The 26,406-nt window shown below is 43.4% G+C and overlaps 1 protein-coding gene across 1 annotated transcript in view; it reads right to left on the bottom strand.

Moving 5' to 3' along the window:
* The window catches only part of HOMER3 (homer scaffold protein 3), a 948,052-nt gene that overhangs the window by 437,726 nt on the left and 483,920 nt on the right, over positions 1–26,406 (bottom strand). The window contains exon 6 of the mRNA XM_044054824.1: positions 16,307–16,463. Coding sequence (XP_043910759.1) covers positions 16,307–16,463 — 157 coding nt within the window. The remainder of the gene's footprint in view (positions 1–16,306; positions 16,464–26,406) is intronic.

Below are 26,406 nucleotides of genomic sequence, written 5' to 3'. Positions count from 1 at the left end.
TAAGGGAACCTGGCCAAGGGAAAGGGGAAACAATGTCAAATGGATCTCAGCTTATCCTGAAAAGCAGGTTTCTGGGAGGTAGGGGTTTCAGTTAACTTAGCAGGAGGCACACATCTTTTCCCTTTTCCTTTTTTTCACTTAGGAGAAAGGCGAGACTCCCTATGAACAAATGGAGATTTGGAGGGATAATTCCTCTGAAACTTAGAAATAGGAGGAACAAAAATATGTTTCAACTCCTGCAAGGCTTTACCCTCATCCTGGAGACACTTGAAAAGTTCAGCAGCAGCACCACCACCACCACCAAAAAGATTCTTATTACCTAAAGGAGCACCCAACAGTTTGGCCTTAATGTCATCAGGCAAAGCCTGAAGATGAAGCCAAGAGTAACACCTCATAACAGAGGCAAAGGAAGCAGCCCTGGAGAAGGCATCAGCTGCATCGTGGCTGCATTTGATAGAGTGACAAGCAACTTGAAAGACAAAGCCCAACAGGGAAAGCACAGAAGCCGTCCCCTCAGAGGCAGGAAGATCAGAAACCACTTTGGAAACCTGAGAAAGGACAGCCAAAACATACCTGGTCGTAGGAGTCTGGCAGATGACCCAAAAGGACAAACAGGCAGCAGTGCAAACCTTTTTGCACAGCCTTATTATCCTTATCTGTAGGGAGCAACGTGGTAGAGGGCAACAGCTTGGAGGGCTCATCGAACAGACAGACACTACAGAAGGGTCAGCAGAAACTCATGTATAAAAAAATGTACATTCATCAGACTCCTTGTAAAATCTATCAGGTTTCTTGGCTGCTGTAGTTTGGGGATCAGGGGCCACAGAAGCTGCTGAAAAGGTCTCCAGGATGGCAACTGAGAGGAACAGCTGATGGCTAAGGAGACTCCATATGTTGAAGCTCACAGTACTTCTTCCAAATGAAAGAGACTTGAGAACAATCCTACTTAAACTCAATCATGCATGCAACAGTATCCCCAAAGAAGAGTTCCTCCAAAGGGGATTTGGACTAATAGAATCCTCTTCCTCTTAACCTCAGTCCAAGGGAAAGGAATTTAAGACTAAGCCAGGACTCTTCCTCAGAATCCAAATCTTCTTCTGAAGAATCTAGCTCCCTGGGTCTTTAAAGAGGAGTGGAAGACCAGGAACAGGCAAGCACAGACACCCCTTAAGGAGGATTTAAAGCTATTTAAGCATTAAATACCCCCCCAAGTAAAATCCCGCCTTTCACATTGTAGATCCTTAACTACAGTGGAAATATGCTTGGTTTTCTGTTTCTTTGTCTGTGGGGCATCCACACAAAACACCGCCATAGGGTCAGACCCCTGATAACATTCAATAAGCAAAGTAGGAATCTCATCCCTAACTAAGATCTGCGGAATCCCCTTTGGTCCCTCAGATATAATCAGTCGACATCCCCCTTCAACATCAGGAGCAGATGTTTGTAAAGCCTCCAAGGACGTGCGAGACGTTAGATGCATGTTGGCCTCTGATGGGGTCACTGCAGTGAAAAGCAAGGCAACCATCAAATGATATTCTGGGCTTTCAGTAGCCTCAAGAGACATGTCCGTGGTAGGATGGACAGCAGCCACATCAGACCAAACTGTTTTGGTCTTTTTTCTTGGCATAAGGCTGACCCTTGGAACAGGAAAATTCCACTACAGTAGCTTCAGCCAACAGCTTAAGACACTGGTTTTCGAGGTAGCTAGATAAAGAGGAGAGACCACTACATTGGATCTTAGGGACAAAAGCCTGGCAGACAGAACACTGTGTATGGCTGTGGAAGCATCCAAACAGAAAAGGCACTAGTTGTGATGGTCTTTATAGTGAATCTGTACACTGACATTTTCCCTTTCTGGGTGACTTGAACCCAACAGCACTAAATAAAAAAAGATGCACAGCAGTTATCTGAAACATGGCTTCATAACCACCACAACAGTAGGGCATTCAGACTGGTGGCAAAGGAAGCTCTGAGTGTGTGTGTCTGTTCATCACCTTTATGCCCTATGCCTTGAACGGAAAGAGTGCATGTGATGTATGATGCTTATAAGCACTACAGGTTTTGGTATACTGGCTGGACATTGGGCTATCCTTGGCAAGACAACCCTTAGGTTATGAATACTGCAACAGTGATATGGAAGGACACTATGTTCCCACGTGCCAATCCCTTGCTTCTGACATCTTCAGCAGTTAACACAAGTGCCTGGAAACATATGTGGTAGCTTGCTAGGTATATGAAAGAATCTGTATTGGCATACTCGCCAAATAATACAAAATCCTGTGTCCTTAACAGCTATCACAGGCATCCTCACCATCTTGTTCCATTCTTTTTCTGATACGTCTTCTCCCACTATGATAGTTATGGTTTTGTATTTATTTGGTTACACTTCTATTAAAGAGATGCACTTTAAGGACAGAACTGTTTGAGTGATGAGATGCCTAGTACCCTGAGACCCCATCCTTATTTCAATAATCCAGTTTAACATCTCAAGCCATTCTTCCCTATTTTCCTTAGCCTAGTTAGTTTTTGCCAACAGACCTTGCTATAGAAATGTTTTCCTATCCAACAGATATTGCATCTTTGCCTAGTCCTAGGTTAACAGATCTTATTCCCTCGACAGCCGAGGCCAGTACTGAATCTAGCTAGTGTCCTGAGCCTAATACAAGTTCACTTGTCCTCCTCCTCTCTTCTTATTTTGACCCTCCTGTGACATCCTCTCTGTACCCTGGGCCAGTAATCAAGGAGCCTCAATCCTCACCACTGATACCGCGGTGTGAGAGACTGTCACTAAAAATATGAATGGATTTACACAATATTTTCAAATGTAGCTCTCTGCATCAAGCACAATTTCCCCAAGAGCACACAGGGAACATGTTCCAGACATGGGAATGGACTCTCTGTCTCTCCAGATTCCAAACAAGACTCACTTTGTAGCAATGTGTCCCAGTTCCAAATAACTGACACACCCACACCTGGGTATTTGATTTTCACACACACACACACACACACACACACACACACACACACACACACACACACACACACACTCCTGAGAAAGGCTGTCACAGGTTTACTAACTGTACCCCTTCTGCCCAAACTATAAGGCAACTATGCTGCCACCAATCAACCACTCTCAGGATCTTATAAGGGTATCCAATTATACTGAGTAAAATCAATACTAACATAAATGGTAGAGTGTAATTAAAGCAGTCAGGCTTTTCGGAGTGGCCAAGATGTCAGTAAAATAAGCACATGTACTCTCAAGATGTTAAAAGTATTCTCTAAAAGAACAGCCACAATGAAAGGTATAAAATATTTAATAATAAAACAGAAAACACAAGAATACTAAATATCTAAGTACAATAAATGCCAGAGTATCAATCACAGGAAAAATATAAATAAAACAGACAAATTCAAACAAATGCAGAAGAAATACTACTGGACTAATCTCATTGTATTTACTGTCTGTTTAAAGAATAACTGTTCCCTAGCTAACTTAATGCAGCAAGGCAAGACAGGATGCAGAGATGCTTACTTCCACAAGGCACTGTGGTGAGCTTCTAACAGACTGAACTGAACTCAACTGACTGTCACACTTTTATATCAAGATCCAAAGAAAACAAAACAAGCTGCTGGGAGAGTTCCAGCCTCTCACTGCTGGCTATAGAATGACATCACATTTGATCACCTGACTCTCATACGATACACATTCAGAGCTTTGTTAATATCGATTGTGGTATTTGAAAATTATAGAACAATTTCAAAAATGTCTACTCTTCCTTTCCAGAATTCTTTGTTTAAACAAACATTTAATCAGTTATAATAATACTGTTGATACATTTTTAACACAAGCATCTCTACAAATCAGTATGACAGCCAAATGACAAAATTATTTACAAAACTCTGGCTAACTATGCTGGCATATGTTACACATGCACTATCCTATTCTCCCTGGCATAGATGGCAATACCTCACATCGTCACACCTCCTATTGGTAGTGTGTCCCTTTTCCACTGTTTCAGCCTTTGGTTTGTAAAGATTTTCCTCATCCCAATCTTTAAGTTGTATAAGCAGGGGAAAAACTGAATCATGATTCACACCCCCCAACATCTGTGTTAAGTCATTGGATCTTACAATGGTGTCTGGGTTTTGAGCCCTTTCATAATATGCTAGAGCTGTTGCTCTTAAGTACAGTCTCAGGTCTGGTACTCCTACTTCCCCTAACTATTTGGAGAGGAGCATTCTGTCCTAATCCATGCTTGCCCTTTTGCATTTGCATATAAAATCTTTCATCAACTATCTATTTTCCTGATTCTCTTAACATTAATAGGTTCCAAAGCACCTATGCTATGTACAGAATATGAGAAAGAAAGTACAGTTGTGTTCACTTACCATAAATGTAGATGTTCGAGTGCATTCACTGTTGCAGTCATTACATTTGGGAAATCTGCTGGCAGGTTGCCCTTAGTCGACCTGATTAAAAAAGTCTTGGGTCCTGCGTCGGTTGCTGTCCCTTCTTCCATGACGTCAGGTCGTCAGGGGTATAAAACATGCAGCCGATGCCATTACATCAGTTTTTTTTGCCCCAGATATCAGGTGCCCCCCAAATGGGGAGCAAATAAAATTAAAAAAAAAAACAAAAAATATACCTCCAATCCCAAAAGCAAATACACCAAAAGGGCTTTTAAGCATAGTGAAAGAAAGAAGAGGTATAGCCAGAGAAAAATAGGGGGCTGGAGGGAGGGTAACCAGGACTGCAACAGTGAATACACTCTAACATCTATATTTATGGTAAAGTGTACACAACTGTACTATGTCCTTCATGTTTCACTGTTGGAGTCATTACATTTGGGTAGATTCCCAAAGCTATGGTTGGGTGGAGGGGAATTATACAGCATTAGGACTAGCTATAAGGCCCTGCAGGACAGCAGTGGCAAAGCCAGCTCTGGATTTAAAGAAGAAAGGTAAATGGTAATGTTTGGTGAACGTATGAACTGAGCTCCAGGTAGCAGCTTCTAGAATGCCCCTGGTAGGAACACCTCTGAGAAAGGCTGCAGAAGTAGATGCAGCCCTGGTGGAATGAGTTCTGATCCCCTGGGGGATAGTTTTACCATGGTGCATATAGCAGAAACAAATACAATGGCTTATCCATTTGGAAATGGTCTGCTTTGAAATAGCCTTTCCCTCTGGCCCTGCAGTAAATGCCACCAGTAGTTGTTCAGATTTTCTTTGAGATTTTGTCCTAAGTAAAATCTAAGTTGTCTGTGTACATCCAATGAATGCAGAATCCGCTCCCCCTTGTTCTGTGGATTGCGTAAGAAAGTTGGCAAACGAATGGTCTGATTAAGAGCCACACTGGATACCACCTTAGGCATGAAGGATGGATTGGTCCTGAGAGATACCCTGTCCGCATGAAAAATGATGAAAGGCTCCACTGCCACAAGAGTCTGTGATTCGGAAATCCTTCTAGCTGAAGTGACTGCTAAACGGAAAGCTGTTTTCTAGGAGAGAAATTTTAAGTCTGCAGTAGCAGCTGGCTCAAAATGAGGGAGATTGAGTTTTTTCAATACAAAATTGAGGTCCCAGGCAGGGGTTGGAGCTCTCCTGGGTGGTCTTAAGTTTTTGGCCCCTCTGAGATACTGCTTTAGCAGAGGATGAGAGAAGAGGGGAGGTTCTGTGTTGTAATGAGCTGAAATGGCTGAGGCATGGACTTTTATGGAAGAAAAGGACAGGCACTTGTGAAGCATCTCAGTTAAGTATTGTGAAATCAGGAATATTGGGCACTACTGTGCTTATCCCTTGTGATTGATGAGATTCTCTAGTATTAGGCCTTCTTGCCTCCAAAATGAGATCCATCACAGGTTTGCTGAGGGATACTAAGGGTGAATTTAGGTGATTAGCCTCGCTGCAAGATTCAAAGTTTGGAGCTGAGTGTGCAGAATTGAGACAGTAAGTAAGGTGTCTGAGGCAGGTGCCACGGTGGAAGATGTGACACATTGCGCAGGAGTGGGTACCAGTGTTGGCGAGGCCAGTCTGGAGCAATCAAAATCATTTTTGGTTTGTCTTGTTTACTTTTAGTAGAACTTTGGAGAGCAGAGGCAGAGGGGGAAAGGCATAGACTGATAGGTTTTTCCAGCTGAAGGATAGAGCATCCACTTTCCAGGCTTTTTTGTTTTAAGTTCTTGTGCAGAATTTGTCCAACTGATAGTTCTGGGGTGAGGCAAAAAGATCTATGTCTGGACTACCCCATTTGCATGTCAACATGTTAAAAATCCATAGTTCCAGTTTCCATTCGTGTGGGTCCATGAGATTTCTGCTTAGTTTGTTTGCCAGAGTATTCAGCTTTCCTGGCAGGAATTGAGCGTGTAGTTGTATTTGACAGGTCAAGGCTGTATTCCACAATGCCATGGCTAGTCTGCAAAGGGGGTAGGAGTGTGTACCCCACTGTTTGTTTATGTACCACATAACTGTGGTATTGTCTGTCTTTATCATTAATTGTCCTGGATGAAGGTAGTCCTTGAAGGCTGTCAGTGCATTCTGTACAGCTAGCATTTCTTTTTGATTGATATGAAGGTGCATTTGTTTTGAGCTCCATTTGCCCTGAATGCACTTCCCTGCCAGATGAGCCCCCAAGCATAGTCTGAAGCTTCTGTAGTTAGGGTTTGGGGGGTAGGGTGTGGAGTGAATGGCAGTCCCTTGTTTTGGTGGCAGGCTTCTGCCCACCATAGGGACTCTAGTTGCAGGCAAGGTATGATAGGAATCATTGTTTCCAGGCTGTGATAAGGTTGACTCCATAAACTTTTTAAGTACCACTGAAGTTTCCTCATATGCAGTCTTGCATATGGAATTAGAAGAATGCAGGAGGTCATGAACCCCAAGACTTGCAGAATTTGTCTTGCAGATAGCAGGGTTTTTGTGGCCACCTGTTTGAAGCAAGTCACCAAATGAATTTGCTTTTCTGGCGTAAGGAAAGCCATCTGGGCAGTTGTACTCAAGCTTGCACCCAGGAATGTAATTTTTTGAGAGGGTACCCAGTTGTGATTCCTTTTAGTTTATAGTGTACCCTAGACAAGTTAGAACTCCTTTTACAAATGCCAGATGTTTTGGAAGAATGTCCCTATTTTCTGCCTGAATTAGACAATCATCCAGGTATGGATATATTTGAATATTTCTTTGCCTGCAAAATGCAATTACTGGAGCTAGTCACTTTGTGAAGACCCTGGGCATAGTAGGCAGTGCAGATAACTGGTAATGCAAGTAGCCTGCTTTGAAGCAAAGGTATCTTCTGCAAGATTCCCTGATTGGGATATGCAGGTAAGCTTCTTTTAATTCTAGAGTTGCCAACCAGGCATCTTTGCCTAGGATAGGAAGTAACTGTTGAAGAGTCAGCATCTTGAATTTTGGAATGTCCAGAAATGTGTTTAGAGTAGATAAGTCCAGAATTGGATGGCATGATTTGTCTTTTCTGGATATCAGGAAAAGTCTTGAATAGAAACCTTGTCCCTTCTCTTCTGGTACTGGTTGAATAGCCCCCATGTTCATGAGGGACAGTACTTGTTTCTGGGCCTTTGCCAACTGATTTAGGGGCAGGTCTGGCCTTCCGTTTGGGATTGGCAACGTGTGGAAATGAAATCTGCATCCCTGGGATACTATATTTAAAACCCATTTGCCCTGGGTTATAAGTTGCCAGTTTCTTGCATGAAGTGCCAGTTCCCCCCCGAAGGGGCGGCTAAAAGGTAAGTGCTTGGTAAGTGTAAAGGGAAGACATTGAGACTGCTTGCCATAGGGAGGTGTCTTGTTGTTTCCAAATTTGGAGGAGGAGGCACCCCATTGTTTTGTTCTAAAAGTCCCTTGTGACTGAAACCTGGAGCCTTTGGAATGTCTGGGTTTGACTTGAGTGGCTCTCGAAGGAACTGGAAAGGACCAGTTCTTATTAGGCCAGTGCCTACTAAATCGTGGAGGTTGCACTTGTAAGAAATCTTTCACAGTTTGCATAGATTTAGCTTTATCTTCCATATTTCTTAAAACTTTTTCAGCCTTGTTACCAAAGAGACGGTCCTGTTGTAAAGGAGCATCCAACATTTTTGCTTTAACATGATCAGGCAGAGTTTGCTCTTTGAGCCAAGGATGCCTTTTTAGCACAGACCCAGTTACAGCAGCCCTACAAGAGGCCTCCAAAGAATCAAAACCACATTGCAAGGTATGTTTTTCAACTTGTTCAGCTGAATGCAATAGATCCTGTAAATCTATTTTTCACACACTCAGAAATTAACATAATTTTCTGTTTACGCAGTCCCATGATATGCTGTTGATATTTAAGCATATGAAACTGACAGTTTAAAGCCCTGATTGCCAAGGTTGCAGAAGTGTAAACCTTCTTACCCCATCTATCCAGGTCCCTGGAATCTCTATCAGAAGGGGTAGGATTTTTAGCAGAAGAAGCCTTAATGCCCTTGGGACCCTGAGAAATGGTTTCAGGATCTGCAATAGGATTTTTGAAAAGGAATTTGTGGGAGTCAGGAACCCTGTAGTATCTGTCTGGCTTACAAGGAGCCAGAGGCAGAGAATCAGTAGCCATACTAGATTCTGAAAAAACATCATCAACAATGTCTAGAACAGGAGGTATAGCCAAAGGCCTATGCTGAGGAAGAAGAATAAAATCCCCAAGTCTCTTTTTAGATTCAGAGAAATCCTGACTTTCCCAGTGGAAATGTTCCCTTAAGGTATGTAAAATTTCCCCGAAAGAAAAATCCTCAGGGTGAGAAGCAGAAGGAATGGAATCTTCTGCATCAGAGTCCTCATAAGTAAGTATAGACTATTCCTGTTCATTAGAAGAGTCAGAAGAAATAGAATCCTGTTCAGAAGATTCATAATCAATGTCTTGCCTAGGCCTCTTAGAAGGGGGGGGGGGGGTTGGCTACCCCTGATCAGAGTAATTAAATCTTCAGCCATTTTGATCATTTGTTTTTTTAGGCATAGGGGTCTAACACATGTGGCCCAGGCGTCGTTTTTTTATGCATAGGTATAGATTTTGTCCTTAGTTTTGAAGATGGCGTTGGTCTAATATACAAATCTGTAGGCCTGAAAGTACCCTCAGAAGCCGGTGCCTGCACAGCGGATCCGGACCCATCTAAGGTAGAGACATCCGCGGGTTCCATAATTGAAGCATCTCGCGGCATACTGGACTCTGAAAAATGGGTCTCAGTAGAGGCCTGCGAATCAGAAGTAGCGGATATCGGGGCTGCGAAAGCGCCTCACTGAGTACCGGCGAACTGGCAACGGACTTAGGAGAAGCGTCGTTGTCAGTTTTGGACCTCAACGGCCTGTCTCTGTCTTTTTCTTTGCATTTTTTTAGGTATTTTGGTAGTTGGATTGCTAACCGACGATATTTCTGGATAATTAAAGCGTGAGCCAAAATATTTAGAAGCAAAAATGTACCGACGTTTGATAGTGCGTTGATTAAATTTAGCAAAAAACTGACAGCAAGGTACATTGTGGTCAGGGCCTAGGCAAGGAATACAGTACAAATGAAAATCCTTACGAGGTATTTGCTTCCCACAAGTAATGCAATTATTAACTTTTACGGACATTGGTAAGGAGCAAGAAAAAGTTTCCCCAACGGGGTACTTAGCTTTTTAGTTGAATACTTCGGTTTTGAAACTCAAAAATTAAAATTTCAGGAGTTGGCCGACCGGCACTTGCGAACTGCTTCTGCTTCGGGCACCGTGCAGCAAGAAAGACTGATGTAATGGCGTCATCTGCATGTTTTATACCCCTGACGACCTGACATCATGGAAGAAGGGACAGCAATAGACGCAGGACCCAAGACTTTGTTAATCAGGCCGACTGAGGGCAACCTGCCAGCAGATTACCCAAATGTAATGACTGCAACAGTGAAACACGAAGAACATCTTGCCAATGTAGTACTTGTATTCTCAAATCTAAATCTATTGGCTAAGCTATTTTGAATTCTCTGCAGTATTCTTGAGCTCGTCCTCGCTCCTGATTCCTCCAAATAGTAAGCCAGCTATATCTCCAGATACATGACCTCTGTATGCTTCCAAAGTTCCATGTCCCACTGTAGAAATTCTCTATACTCCCCCAGGTTAGCTCTTAAGGCTTGTGACTTGTCTGTATTTACCTTGTATCTAGATAGTGTCCCATATCTGTTTAAAATCCTCCATAACTTGGGCAAGTTGACTCTCGGGTTTACCATTGTGATTAATGCATCATTTGCAAACATCTTTAATTCAGTGTTCCCCATTGATGCCCTTTAATATTAAAATTTCTAATCCACTGGACCAATGGCTCTACATATAATGCAAAAAAGAAGGGAGAGAGAGAGGGCAGCACTGCCTTCTACCTCTTGTTATGCTAACTCCCTCTGATAACCACACTCTGACTTTCATGTGAGGCACCAGGGCAGATTCCCTGCAGTAGTCCTATCATCCCCTTAAAAAACCCGTAAACTCCATTGTTCTAAATACGAACTCCTATTCCACCCTATCTAATACATTTTCGGTGTCAAGGCATATCACATCAACTAAGCAACTTTCCTCCTTTGCATTTTGTAATATGAACAGGGTATGGATCAAACTGCATGACTATCTTCTGCCCTCTATATATCCTGCCTGATCTAATGAAATCAGTCTTGTCATTACTAAATTATGTCTGGCAGCTAATGTGGTTATAAACAAACTGTAGTCATGATTAAGAACAGAAATGGATTGGGAACAGGATGGGAGCTTAGACTCCTGTCCTTCTTGATGGCTAGAAGAAATTACCACCGTTTTCCAAGAGGCTGGCATTTGTTTTATAATTAGTACCCCGTTAATTCACCCCATACTTTGGATATTTTAGTACCTGTTAGTTACAATACTTCAACAGGTATTCCATCAGTTCCCAGTGTCTTTCCTAAGGCTTGCCTCTTCACAGCTATGTTGTGTTCCAAGATCCTTTCAAAATTACTATTTGCTTCTTGTTCTGTCATCCTTGGTAAACCTAGCAGCCCCAGGAATTGTTGTGTTTCTAGCTCTGTCTACTTCTGACTGATACAAATGTGCACAATATTCCTCTAAGACACCCAGTAATTGTGGAATTAGTATAGCCTCATTTCCTGTTTTAGGATCATTTAATTAATATGTGGCTCTGTCATGCATATGTTGTCATAACCTTAAGGCCAAGGATCTAAGGAGCCCTGGCGAGGTTGCATGCCACGTGCCTTGTAGCTCATCTCTTCTCATAAGAATTCTACTATCTTCTAGATTTTGAACCTTCTGCCTAAATTCTAACAGTTGTTCCCTTTCTGATTTATCCATTGCCCTACCTTTCAACTGTAAATCCTTCTGTTCCATAATATTCTTGACAGATCATTTTTCTATAACCTTCACTTCCTCCATTATGTCGACTTTAGAAGATTCCCATGTCTCAGCTGTCACTTCAAAGCTTCAAGCTTACCATTTAATTTTCTTATCTGATCATATATATATATATATATATAGGAGCACTTTATAATCTCGAAATACTGACATGTCGAATTTCAGTATCTCGAGACTATAAAGCCGAATGTTTACAATAGCGAAAGTTGATAATCGCGAATTTGAATATCTCCAATTCGCGGTTATGGCCTTACGCTATGTAATGCCTGGGATTTCTGTTGCTGGTGCGTGGTGCCGTGTGTGGATTTAGGCGTAAGTGATTGTTTTGTAAGGGTTTTGAGTGGGAGTTAGAGTGTATGTGAGTGTGCTGATATGGTTGATGCGTGTGTGAGGGACTGGAGAATGTGTGTGTGAGGGTTTGCTTTTGTTTCCTGTTTGTGCGATCTCGGAGTTAGTATATATAAGTGGGGGGGCACAGCTCCCCTGCTTATGTGTGTAAGAGTTGTGTATGTGTGTAGTTTTGTTTGTTTTTGTTGTGATGTGGGTGTTGTGATGTATGTATGGTGTAGTGTGTGCGGTTTGTTCGGGGTTTTGAATTTCGCACTTTTGGGTTCAGGGTTTTGTGGATTCGGTTTCATGGTCTCGAGATACTGAAATTCGATATTTCAGTATTTCGAGATTATGAAGTGAAAAAAAAAAATATATATATATATATATATATATATATATATATATATAAAAAACAGTGTCAAAATTATCATCTGCTCTGCATACCTCCTATGTTTATCCTCTATTCTTCATGATATCTTAAAGGGCAATGATCCTACAATCGATATTACCATGCCCCTCCTGCGACAACCCTAAAATTCCAAACTGGCTTGTACTATGTAACCTGTACTCTCTAATTTTACATGTTCTTGTTGACTCAGGTGAGTTTCCTTCAGAATGTCTGTTCTTGCCCTCTCCTGCTTAATAGTAGCTAGGTTTCTCTCTCAGTTAATTGGCTTCGTGAGTCCACTGACATTCCAGTCTATTAGTGACATTGCCCATTCCTAAGATCAACAGATATCACTTGTATTCTAACTACTTTTTCCTTTATCTGTCTCCCCCTCATTCTCTCCTCGTTTTTCCAGGCTGCAATTATATTGTGTATTGTGTGCCTTTGTTGCTTTATTGCTTACAATGACTTCATTAAAACTATGTTGATTTGTGTTCAGAATAAAGATCAGTACAGTTATAATAAAACATAAGCTATAGATACATGTATTTACATTGACCTAAGGCACAGGTGTACGAAACCCAAAAAAGGGCCAGTGGTCATATCCTATGCAAGGATATAACCCAAACAACTTAGGCTACTGCAACAGTGATCTAAATGCTGAACATCACCAGGGAATCATCTGCAGTTATATATACGCATGTTTCCCAGGGCATGCAGCAACTTTCTGGAACTTAATGGAGTAGATATGGAGGACATGGTTCTCCTCCACTGGAGGTGCCTGGTTCTCACCTCAAGACAGTAATTAATGGTTCAACTGTGTGCAGGAAGAGTGGCCACTAGGGAAGATTTGGTGGGTGAGGGATAAAAAAAAAAAAAAAGAAAATAAGTATTACAAGCAGTGAAGAAGTCCAAGGTAATGTCAAAATGTAACATGATGTACTTCAGTTGTTTCTTAAAATACATGACTGCAAGCTTGTTACTGATCTTGCAATGGTAGCAAGCCTTTTTCTGCTTCTCCATACCAGATGGCTGTCAATTCATTATCACAGGTCCTACTCAGTGTGGCAGTCATCTAGGCAGCTGTCAAAAGGCCTTCACATTAAACACCAGAAGCTCCTCCTTTGTGCATACCCTGTACTTAAGTCTCTTGTGCATAACTTGCAGTGTTACAAGGTGCTGAAGGTAAGGGCAAGCAATGGACAGTACCAGGGATGTTGCTCAATTCCACAAGTGATGTTACCCTTAACTGTTCTCCCCTTGTAAGGAGATGTTACTATCATGTCTCCAGTCTCCACCAGAGATCTATGATGGCACATGTGACCCAAGACACATGCCCCTAACTCCTTCTTGAAAAACAGAAAAGTAGGCAATATTTTGTCATTGCTCCCTCTGCTTTGATCCTCACAGGATAATCCAGTGTTTAAGCTACTATTAAAACCTGGTTACAAGGGTTGTAGCCAAGGCTTCATCCCTCTGTGCCACAGAGCTGGCAAGTCTAAATGTCTCCAGTGGATTTTAAACTGGTAATTCTCACCAGTGGTAGCTGCATGTTGCAGCAATATAGTTGATTGACCTAATCAACGTTTAAATCCCTGTTGTATAATTCAAAAGAACTACTGCTCGCTTACATTTATAAAGTTTATAAAGCAAAAGTGACACAGCCAGTTTGCTGTCACATTTCAACAGTCACTCAACTCACATTTGGTGACTTGCCCATTAAGACAACTCTTACTTTTGGGAACAAATGTTTAGTACCATCTTACTATGGAGACTATATTAAACTATATCAAAGTTATTATTCCATTATGCTTTATTCTAGAACTGTAATCAGTTTTAATAAAGGTAGTTAACTGCATGTCTTATGGTATTAAAATTAGCCAAGTAAAAGCACTGAGTTTTGCTGCACTGCACCCTCATCAAGGTGTACCACTGTAACGCACTAATGTCACAACAGACTGATGCAGCATTTTATAATAACTAAATGAGAAGTTACACATTTACTACTCTGAAATGCAACATCATGAGCTCTAAAGTCATACTAAGATTAGTAAATTGACAAAATCTGGTAGGCTTGGTGGGCTCAAAGAAGGTTGCTTTTCAGGAAGATGACATTAAGTTGTACATCTGAGAACGTGACTTTATTAGGCACTCTTCACAAAGGTGATAGTAAAGTGCCTCAGGATAAGAAAAATGACAGAATGATAGAGATTCTGTATAGGCGATATCTGACATGGATAAAGGGCTTAGGATGACTTTTGCAACCTAGCCAAGAATGCAGTGTAGTAACCCGCATTACTTTTTAATCAGTGATGCAACTTGACTGATTGGGGGAAAATAGGGGTACTACTCTGAGATGGGAACCTGGCAAAAGATTTATTATATACTAAAGCTACCAACCCCACTGACCCCCAACTGCTTTACTACACAGTTTAAAAAAACTCCTCAAATCCCACTTTATGAACAGCTGGTTACATTCTTGTAACTCTCCTAGGTAAGCACCTCCCTAAAATCACTGCAATTCACCATATAAGAATATGCAAATTCACAGTAGAGCTATCATTAACTGCGTAAAACTAGCTTGCTAGCAATCTCAGAGTGTAACTCATTCACTCCAATGGAGCTCAGTAAGTTTGCACTGTAACTTCCAATGGGCGCAGCCTAAGCCTTTTGACAAAATCAAATTATATCCTCACATTTCAAACAAATGTTCACGTCTCTGGAACCACAGGTATTACGAAAAATGTATAAATGACAAACTCTTAAGCACAAACTATTTTTATAGTGGTAGTATTCTTTATATTCTCGGTCTTAAACCAAATTTTATAAGTCACAGTACACACAGTAACTATTACATTTGTAATATTTTGTAAACAACTTACAATATTTCAGCAATCACTCACGTTACACACATACACAGTCAGCAGCATTTTATTCATCTAGCCAGGAGCTTTCATATGAGGCTAAGGAGCTCTTTCTATGTTACTTGGTCATTGAGATATTCATAAATATGTAAAAAATATATCTAAATAAATTATTATAAAAACGGGTTCCTATTAGAACTCTGAACGCTTGAAATGTCGAATGTCATATGGTCGACACCATATGATCGACATTTCAAGAGTTCAAAGGTTAACCATAACAGCGCCATTCGGTACAGAATGGGAGAATTTCCCTTTTCTGCACTGAAGTGCGATCTCAGAGTGGGTATATTTAAGTAGGGGGGGTGTGGGTTGTGCAGGGGGGCTTGCCCCCCTCGCCTGCACCATTAAGGCAAGTTTTTTTTTGTTTTATTATACATTCGAACTTTTAAACTTTGATCATATATTGTGTCAAACACATGGGATTCGAAGTTTAAAAAGTTTGAATACATAATATAAATCCATAAAAACAACAGTTAATATCTGTTTACCTGCACTAGACAGAGGTCAAATATTAATGCAGTTAAGTTTGCTATTATGTAACCTTTAAGATGATTTTTTTTAAAACCTTGCACATAGCATGGTGTTGGAATTATTGATGCAGATATGAACAATCGATATTTGACTCCAAGAGGCGTCAGTAGGAGTAACTGCAGAGTTGCTGGAGGCGTCACTAGGATGTAATGAGTTAACTCACATAATTTCTCCTATGATATTATATCACTCTCTACTACCACTTAACTAGTATTCTCAATCAATCATGCTTGTTATTAATTAATTAATTTATTTATTTATGGAATCATTTTCACTGTATTTCTATATAACCTTTGCAACTTAATCTCTATGTACTCACTTAAATGCTGTAACGCTTAATGTCTGTTAACACTGATATGTCTGGAATTGGAGCTTTTCTCCCCAGGCCTCCTCTGAAAATGGACCTTTGTCTAGTCGGACTTCCCCGGTAAACAAATGTAAAATAAATAAATAAAGGTTCAGTTACTTGAGAATCACTGTGCTTCATCTCTTCTGAACTTACTTCCATGATGAAAAGCGTGTCTGTGTGTGTGTGTGTGTGTGTGTGTGTGTGTGTGTGGTTTTGAAGCTAAAATAATAAAAAAAAATATTGGTGTGCTGCATGTCCAGCCTTTCAATCTTGACTGAATGGAGTCTGACCAATTCATGTTTGACAAAATGTACCACATCTAAGGCAAGCATCCAATAAAAAATGCACCAGCCCTCTCTTGTACATGTGATATCACTTCAGTTACTACTATTCATACTAGCCTCACCCGTTCACGCAGCCTCTCTGTTTCTTCCTGGTAAGCAGCCAGCTGCTTCTTCCACTGCTCGACATTTGTATTTGCTTCCTGAAGTGCAGCAACAAGTTTGGCATTGTTATCCTGCAGAGTAAAGAATTCTGCTTCCCACTGTACTTCACATACAGATCTAAAATAATAAAACAAAACTCAAGTAAAATAAGTATAACTGCATGACCCGATCTCTCCTACAGTACAATTTTTCATTACATTGTTATGCTGGTAAACCAAGTTTGAAAATAGAGCTAAGTGTTTGTCTCTACTAGTTAGTCTAATGGGCATCAGTCTAAAGGCAATACTTTAAAGAAACATAATATTCTCTACTGGATATGAGCTATTGTTGCTTGTAATGTAGACTATGACATTTCATCACATTAGTAAATACAAATTTAGTGTACTAAATCAGATGGTATCCAACTGCCCAACCCGAGTTATTTGGGATTACTCTGTTGTGCAAAGGCTGGATGCAAAACCAATCAGCCTGCCAAAAATCCACTAAGATTGGTTACACTGAACATAGGTTTGCTGACTGGACAAACCTTGGAAGTTGAGTAAAGATCAGGAGACTGGACATCCTGTGTATCCAGGAGACAAAGTCAAAGGGCAACATGGCAAAGCTGCTTGGTTTGGGGTCAAGTCTACTATTCCTAGGGAGGACAGACTAGAAATGGTGTGGGGAATTGTGGTGAAAGTCTCTTGAAGACAATGAAGGTGTCATCAGACTCAGTGACAGACGCATGGCACTCAAACTCGGCATAAAGATTGGGCAGGACTTCCTACATAAAGTGGGACAAACTTAGTTGTTACTGACAATGGGGGACCTAAATGCCTACATGAGTTCAAACAGAAGAGGATGCAAGGACCACCTGGGTCCACATGGGTGGTATAACAAAAATAAAGTACAGGCCATTCCAGACTTCTGCCTGGCAAATGGCTTAATGGTGGCCACCACATGGTTTGGCAACACAGACAGTCACACAATCACATACAACAGTGATCAGCAGGCAACTCAGGCAGATGCCCTCCTAGTACGGAAAAGACATTAGGGTAAAATCACAAATTCCCAAGTCATCTGCAGTGAAATAGTCCACCCCTATGATAAACCATTGGTGGCCACAATCAAATACAAGCAGTGGTCAGAGAAGGTTCTAAGGTCAGAAACTAGGCTTAAGGCCTGAAAGCTGACTGGATCAAAAGCTCAGGGTTCTAGTAATAGGTACAATCAAAAAAGAATGTTAGTGTCTCAAAACAGCATGTGCACAGACTACAAAACAACTATATGGTCAAGCTAGGTATGGAATAATGTACCCAAGGAAAAATGGTGGTGGAATACAGAAGTCCAAAAAGTCAACAAAAGAAAGGAGTTCAGGAAGAAATGAATGCTAGAAAAGACAGGCCAGGCCAAGGATGACTACTGGATGTCTAAGACAGCAGTTACAATGGGCAAGGAACAAGGTATCTTTTAGTTATGTACTTACCATAAACTTTGGATGTATGGGATCCATCTCGCCTACATTCATAACTGATGGGTTCGGAGCCGATCCGTCGGCTCCGACTCGGCCACTATACACTAGAACGAAGTCTCTCATTGGCTGGGCTACCCCTTATCCCATAATGCACCACGCCTGCTTCCCCAGATCTTGTTTGTTCGCTTTCATACATACATGCAGGTACAGAACACATACCAATAACTGTAACCAACTGGAGCCCTTCCAGAGGAGAGCTTAGCAAGATCAATATTTCCTCCAAATCCAAAAGGTAGGGGGAAGGAAGGTGGGTATGTATGAATGTAGGCGAGATGGATCCCATACATCCAAAGTTATGGTAAGTACATAACTAAAAGATGTAATGGGATCCTATCTCGCCTACATTCATAACTGATGGGACAGCGTCTCTAGCACCTAAAACCCCGGGTGGCTCACTGGAACACACTCCTGAGAACTGCGGAACCAAAAGAAGCTCTGCCTCGGGAAGCCACATCAACCTTGTAATGAGAAATGAAGGTGTGCGGAGAAGACCAAGTAGCAGCCGCACAAATATCATCTACTGAAACTTTGGAGTGAAAAGCTACAGAGGTGGCCATAGCCCTGGTAGAATGAGCTTTGAGTAGGAAAGGCAACTCTCTGCCTGACTGGGAATAAATGAAAGAGATGCAATCCTTAATCCATTTGGCAATGGTGGTTTTGGCAACTGGTAGACCTAACCTATTCTGCACAAAGGACACAAACAGTTGGTCAGATTTTCGTGTCTGAGTGGTCCTATCTAAGTAAAAACGCAGTTGCCTGTGAACATCCAACTGGTGGAAGGTATATTCTGCTCCATTAGAAAAATTTGGAAAGAAAACTGGGAGCTCCAATGATTGCTGAATGCATAAAGGGGATGCTACCTTAGGCAAAAAGGATGGATTCAATCTAAGGGAAACTCTGTCTTTGTGAAAAATCAAATAAGGAGGGGAAGAACATAGAGCCTGAAGCTCTGAAACCCGCTTAGCAGAAGTTATTGCCACTAGAAACGCAGTTTTCCACAACAGGAATTTTATATCACAAGTGGCTGCCGGCTCAAAGGGACGGGCAGTTAAAGAGGCCAGAACCAAATTTAAGTCCCAAGGGGGCACGGGATGAGCCATAGGAGGCCTGAGGAGCCAAGCTCCCTTAAGAAAGGACTTGCAAAGTCTGTTAGCCATTAAAGAAGGCTCTATAGCAACATGAAAATTAGATATAGCCGCCAGTTGAACTTTAAGTGTGGAGACTGAAGAGCCTGAATGAAACAATGAAGCTAGAAAATCCAAGACCTGCGGAACTGGGGCCGTAAGAGGATCAATGCCTCGCTGCTGGGCCCAACAAACAAACCTTTTCCATTTGCTGGAATACAGCTTAACGGTAGATGGCTTGAGAGAAGAGGACAAGATGTGCATCACTTCCGAAGAAAGAGAAAGATCTCTAACTAAGGATGGAAGTGGAGTAACCAAGCAGCCAGTCGCAACGACCGGAGGGACGGATGAGAGTGTCCCGACTGATTGGACAACAGATCCGGCACTGGGTCCAGAACCCAGGGGCCCTGTACCGCATACTTCTGAAGGAATGGGAACCAAACTTGACGGGGCCAATGTGGGGCAACCAAAATCATGTGGCACCCGACATGAAGAGCCTTCTGAATCACCCTCGGGAGAAGGGGAATCGGGGGGAAGGCATAAAGCAGACCCGGGGGACAATTGTGGGCTACAGCGTCCCTGGGGGACTGCCCCTGACAGGGAGTCAGAGTGAAGAACTCTCTGCACTTCGCATTGTTGGGGCTGGCGAACAAGTCGCAACAAGGGAGACCCCATTTGGCGAAGATCCGCGCAGCCACTCTGTTGTTGAGGGACCACTCGTGGGCAACAGCAGCGTCCTGCTGAGCCTGTCTGCAATCACATTGGCTTTTCCCGGAATGTGCGTGGCTACTAAGAAAAGTCGAGAGGCTATTGCCCAGCGTCATACTCTCATGGCCTCCCTGCAAAGGGGGTAGGATCTGGTTCCGCCCTGCTTGTTTATGTGCCAAACTACCGACATGTTGTTGGATAGAATCGCAATAGTACCTTCGGGGAGAGCATGATGAAGTGCTTGTAAAACCAGAAGCACCGCTCTCATTTCCAGGATATTGATGTGAAGGTGCGCTTTGCAATCCTGCCAAGTGCCTTGGACAGACCTGTCCAGATAATGACCCCCCCACCCTATCTGGGAGGCGTCCGTGGTCACTGTGGCAACAGGGGGCTGAAGGGCGAAAGGACGCCCCCGGTCCAGGTTGGACCGACATAGCCACCAACGGAGGTCCCGACGATAACTGTCCGTAATCAGAACCAGGTGGTTCAGGGGAAGTTCTTGGTATGACCATTGAACCGATAATAGCCATTGCAGCACCCGCATGTGCAGCCTGGCTAACGGTACTAGGAGGATAGTTGCAGCCATCGTGCCCAATAACTGAAGAATCTGTCTTGCAGGAACTCGAGATTTGGGTAACAAATTTAGAACCTGTGATTGTAGAACCTGAATTCTCTCTAATGGCAAAAATGCCCGCATCCTTTTTGTGTCTAACTCTGCGCCTATAAAGGTGATGCGCTGAGATGGCCGCAGCACAGATTTTTTCCAATTGAAAGTGATTCCAAGCGAGAGACCCAAGGTTACTGTGGCCATCAGCGCTCGAATTAGTAGATGCTTGGACTTCTCAAGTGAGCTGTCACCACTGCCAGACACTTGGTAAACACCCTGGGGGCTGTGGTGAGACCAAAGGGCAGTGCACGAAACTGGAAATTACTGGTTCCTAGGTGGAAGCGTAAATGACTTCTGGACTCTTGACGTATCAAAATGGGATAGTAAGCATCCTTGAGGTCTATGGAGCACATCTAGACATCCTTCTCCAATAACGGGAGAATGGACTGAAGGGTGACCATCTGGAACTTGGACTTCTTCACAAAACGATTTAAAGAGCTTAGGTCCAAAATGGGCCTTACGTCCCCTGTCTTTTTTGGCACCAAAAATAATCTTGAGTAAGTTCCTGATCTGATCTGGTCGGCGGGGACGGGCTGGATGACCCCTTTGCTTAGCAGCTTTGAAACTTCTACGGCTGCCAGATCCCGTTGAGTGGGTGGCACGTCCGGGATTCTCCTTGTAGGAGGAGGAGGCTTGAAAAAGGGGATGAGGTAGCCTCCAGTTACAATGTGAAGCACCCACTGATCCTTGGTTATCGATTCCCAAGCCTGTGGGTGTTTCGCAAAATGACCCCCGACCGGCTCCGGAGAAGCACAGCCAGGCCACATCCTAGGGATGTTGAGGGTAGGAGGAACCATGAAAGGAGTCGCTGTCTCCAGAGTTACGGGGGCCTCTGCCACCTCTAGGGCGGCGTCTTCCTGAATCCCCCCCCCGCCTCTGGAGGGGGGATCACTCGGTGGAGTAGAGAAGAACTTTTGGGATTTCCTGAACCACATTTTCCCTCCTCTCTGGGTCTTGGGATAAGATCTAGACGGAGCAGAAAAATGGGCCCCAATGGCAGTCAAGGTCTTGCCCTCCTGCTCTCACCGAGTAAGTGTGTCCTTCACCTTGGGTCCAAACAAAGAAGACCCATCAAAGGGGGTGTCGGCGAAGGAAGACTTAAAGGCCTCCGCGAGTGGACACAAGCGTAATCAGGCTTGTCTCCTAAGAGCCACTCCTGTGCCCGCTGCTCTACTCGCCCCTTCGGCTGCATAGGAAACGAGCCTCATGGACGAGTTGACAATAGAAGATAGTGTAGTCATCTGGGCGCCTACGGTCTGTGCTAATGCCTCAGGAAGGTTACCCGCAAGGGACTCTCCTAACTCCTTGAGGAGGTCCCTTTGGAGCCTTGTAAAATGACAGAGATAGTTCAGCGACCGCAGGGTAAAGGTCACTGAAGAAAGGGTACGCTTCCCGTACCTATCCATGCTCCTAGAATCCTTATTAGGAGGATGAATAGATGTTGAAGCCTCTGCCACGTTCTGCTGAGTGGCAGATGCCACCACCATAGCATCAACCGTAACACCCTTAGTGAGGAATTCCTTCTGGGGAGGGGCTGAAAGAAACTTATTAGGCCTGGCTGGCACCGGTTCCGCTGTACCAGGATGTTCCCACACCCTGCGAGAGATCAGATCTAATAACTCGTCGAAGGGTGGAGACACCCAGGAGGAGGAGGGCTGGGCCCCGAAGGCCTTGAGGAAAACTGACTCCTCAGTGGTAGGGGCTTTGGATTGCCAATCGCCTCTCTGTCTCAAGATCTCAAGGATATCCGAGAAGGAGACGTCATCCGAGGATGATTTAGGGGACCCCTCCGCATCATCGAGGTCAGTATCTGAAGTGACGAATTCATCTTGGGAATCAACGTGCTTCCTCTTACACAGTTTCTTCCTTGGGGGTTCATCCGAAGCAGATTCAGAAGGACCCCCCGGAAGAAGGGAACCCTCCAAGGGGGTATCCTCAGGTCCTGAGGCCCCACTGTCATGGGAAAGAATGTCTCCAGAGGCACCAGTACCCAAAACTTGGGATGGTGAGGTAGAAACCTGCTGAACCGGCAAGGTCATGGCCAGCGCACTCCTCATGGCCTCAAAAGCAGGACCTCCAGACTCTGCAGAGGGCACTTGCTGAGAGACCATGGCGGTACCGGGAATACCTGCGGCTGATGCTCCAAGGGGAAGACTGGGCATCGAAGAGGCGAACTCCATAGTGTTGCCCTCGGCCCCCGCCGAGGAAGACCCGGTACCAAATCCTGACACCGAGGACAGGGTAGGAATGAAGGTCGGAGCAGAGAAACCCCGAGGGGGTCCCTGCTCTGACTGGATGATTCCGCTGCGTTCTACCTGCACCGACTCCAACGGCTCCAAGGGGGTCGGAGGAGGAATCAAATGCATGGAATGTGGAATCGGCTCCGAAGCCGCATGGGCTGGAGCCGAGATCATTTTAGTAAAAACTGGGGACTGGAACAGCCTCTGGATAACCCTATCCAAATCCAAATCCGACAACCTAGAGGATTTGGAGGAAACCGATTGGGGCCGAGAAGACTTCTGCCTCGGCTCAGATAAAGCAGGGGATCAGCTCCGAAAGGGTTCCAGCACTATCGGACCCGAGACCGGAACCGTTTGCAACAGTGTCAGCGCCGAAGGAGGCTCTGGAGCCGAGGGGGAAGAGTCTGAGCTGCACACCTCCAACGGCTCCGAGACCAAAGGAGCCGAAGTAGGTGATTGGCCTCTGGATGCACTAACCTGCGGCTCCGACACCAATGGAGCCGAGGGAAGAAGCACCGAGGCAGACCCTTCAGCCATCGGCTCCGAAGCCATTGGAGCCGAGGAAGAAGTCGTCGATCCCTGTTTTTTTGCTGTCGGGTCCGACGGACTGGTCGGAGCCGACGATCTATGCTTCTTGGGTGTCGGGCCCAACGGACTGGTCGGAACAGACGATCTCTTCTTTTTAGAAGCTGGAGATGAAGCCAAAGCTTCCTCAAATGAAGGCTTAATCAGACCCCTAAGTATCAGCTTGTTTTTTCTCTCCTGGAGAACCCTGGAGGAAAAAGCGTGACACACACTGCAAGTATCCTGTAAATGTTTAGGCCCTAAACAGTACACACAGACAGCATGGCTGTCTGTAATAGACATTTTATAATTACATTTTGCACACTTTTTGAACCCTGATTTCTGCTCCTTAGACATTTTAGGTACAGTAGAAAAAACAGGTAACTGATAGCTAGAAAAAAACAGTAACTAATGTATGGGCTAAAGCCCTCTAACTTAAACGGGCTTAGCCCGATACAACAGGTCAAATACAGAGAAAAGGAAATACGTGGGCCAAAGCCCTCTAACTTAAACGGGCTTAGCCCAAAACTATTTCAGTCACAAGAAAATTAGATAGACATACAATAAGGGCAAAGGCCCTCTAACTTAAACGGGCCTTGCCCAGTACACTAGTAGCGCGAAAAGAATAAAATTTAATTTTACACAAAACTGACCACAAACGCTCACAAAGCTGTTAAAACAGCTGTTTGTTTAAATTCTGACAGAAACCCTAGTCAAAAAAAGACCAAAAGGTCAAGAAAAAACACTTTGCTCCAGCCAAGTCGAGACCACGTCCGGCTTGAAAAGCGGCAAACGAGATCTGGGGAAGCAGGAGTGGTGCATTATGGGATAAGGGGTAGCCCAGCCAATGAGAGACTTCGTTCTAGTGTATAGTGGCTGAGTCGGAGCCGACGGATCGGCTCCGAACCCATCAGTTATGAATGTAGGCGACATAGGATCCCATTACATCAGAGGGATTCTACAAGCTTCTAGAAAGGGACATCACACAGCAGATGATACAAAGATGTTCTATCAGGCTGGAAGGCTGAAAGAAAGATAAAGATAGTCATCAGAAGCCATTCATAAGGGATATGGATACCGGCAACAGCCTGCTTACCACTCCAGAGAACAAATGCAAACGGAAGGAGTACTTCAAGAAGGTTCTAAATAAAGAAAACCCCACAAAAGCTGTACTAACTCCATGCACAGACTATGATGAAAGAGGAAGAATCCAACACAGGAAGAAGCATGAAGCTCTAAGCTAAATAAAGTTAGATGAGGTCACAGGAGATGTGATCAAGGTGATAAATGCATTAGTGAAGACATGATTCCTGAGGGCATTTACTGTGGTATGGAGAGAAAGGACAGGACAGTAAGCATTCAACACAGTGGACATTCACAACTGTGGTCACTACAGAGGTATCAAACTCCTGTCACACTGCATGAATGTACTGGGGACAGCAACTGATAAATAAATATACAAGTAGTATTAAGATGGGAATGAGCAGCTCAGATTCAAATTAGGATGCAGTACAACTAAATTTGATGTTTGCAGCAAGACAGATAGTGGAGAAGAAGCTAGCAATGTAAAAAGGCTCCAACTGGACATTACTCTAGACATGGAGAAAGCATATGACAGTCACAAGAAAGCTCACTTGGGCAGTCCTATGACAGTTCATAGTGCTAAAAGCATTAGTACGATTAGTGTAGGCTATATACAAAGACACAATGACAAAAATATGGAAAGTGTTCAGACTCACTGAGTGGTTCCCAATGGGAGTGTGTGCATCAGGGCTCAACTATGAGCCCACTGCTGTGCATGATGATGACTGGACTACATAAACAAATCAGAGAACAGATCAAGTTGCTTTATGCAGACAATATGGCACTATAAACAGACTAAATAGGTATTTCAGCAAATAATGGGGAACTGGAATGCTAAACTGAAGACAAGTGGGATGAAATTGAATACAGACAAGACAGAGATCATAGAAGCAAATACCAATCAGAAAAAGTTGAAAATTGAGGGAAGGGAAAATAGTGGAAAAGATTAACAATTTCAATTATCTGAGAAGAGTGGTTGAGAAGGGAAGTCTGAATAAGGTCAAAGCTAGAATTAGAGGTGTTACAGCCAACTGACACAAATTGTCAAGGGTAGTGTGTGATGGCAGAATGCAAATGAAAACTAAAGTATGCAAACCAGTATTTCTGTATGGCACAGAAACCTGGGCAATGAAGGGAGAGCAGCAGAGGAAGACTGAGGTGATGGAAGTGACCGAGATGCATAGTAGGATGCACACTGTGGAACATACAGAAGCCAAAGTTTTCTCCATTACAAATAAGGTCAAGGGAAATGCATTATGCTGGTTTATAGTTACATGTGCAGAGGACAGTTTGATAAAGATCTGGAAGAGAGAAAAATGGGAAGCTGAGAGATGAGTGAAAGTGTAGTAAAGTAGCTATGAACTGAGGGAGGTGGTGAGAGCTGCTGTGACACCATGATCCTATGAAGAATTGCAACAAAGGGAGTTAATGACAACATTTTTCCTTGTCTATGTTACTGAACTGTAAAGCATCAGGCACTCAAATCTTTGTGACCACAGTGGCATGAATGAGTCATTGTACACTCAACAGCTCTTGATAAAGGACTAAACCCTACATTTCTACACATCCTATCTTTTCCAGATATTTGTGGTTATGGTTCACATTCAAAAAATAGAAAAAGGAACCAAACACTTCATGTCAGTGATAGGGCATGGAGGAAGGGACAATACATCATCACCCACAACTCATTACACTGCATTTGCTTGATGACAGTAGGAGACAATATTTAGCTTACTCTTAAGTGCCTTAACATTCTATCTCCCTTGTGTGTCCGAATTTCTCTCTTATCCACTTGTCTCATGCACTCTTGAATGCCTCCGTGGATTTCTTCTCTACTACATACTTTGGCAGTGTACTCCATGGGTCCAGAACCTTCTCTGTGAAAAAAGTATATTCAGAGAACCAAGCAGCAGCCCCTGCGACATTACCTTACCTCTCTGTCCTTCCTGTTCAAAATGCCACGTTTATACCTCCCTATCTTTCCTGATCAAACCACCCCCTGACATTACCTTGTGTATGAATATCATGTCCAATCTCTTTTAGTCCCGAGTAAAGCTTTCCCTCCTCTACACTCTGGTCATACTTGTTCTCCTCCATCCAATGACTCATTCCAGTGGCTTTCCTCTGAAATCCTTTTAGCAGTCTGATGCCCTTCTCCTCC

The sequence above is a fragment of the Protopterus annectens genome, chromosome 13.part0 (assembly GCF_019279795.1).
Source record: "Protopterus annectens isolate FY-2018-M chromosome 13.part0, PAN1.0, whole genome shotgun sequence".
NCBI lineage: Eukaryota > Metazoa > Chordata > Ceratodontiformes > Protopteridae > Protopterus > Protopterus annectens.
Note: the sequence above shows the minus strand (reverse complement) of the source record. Positions and strands in the feature narration are given on the sequence as shown.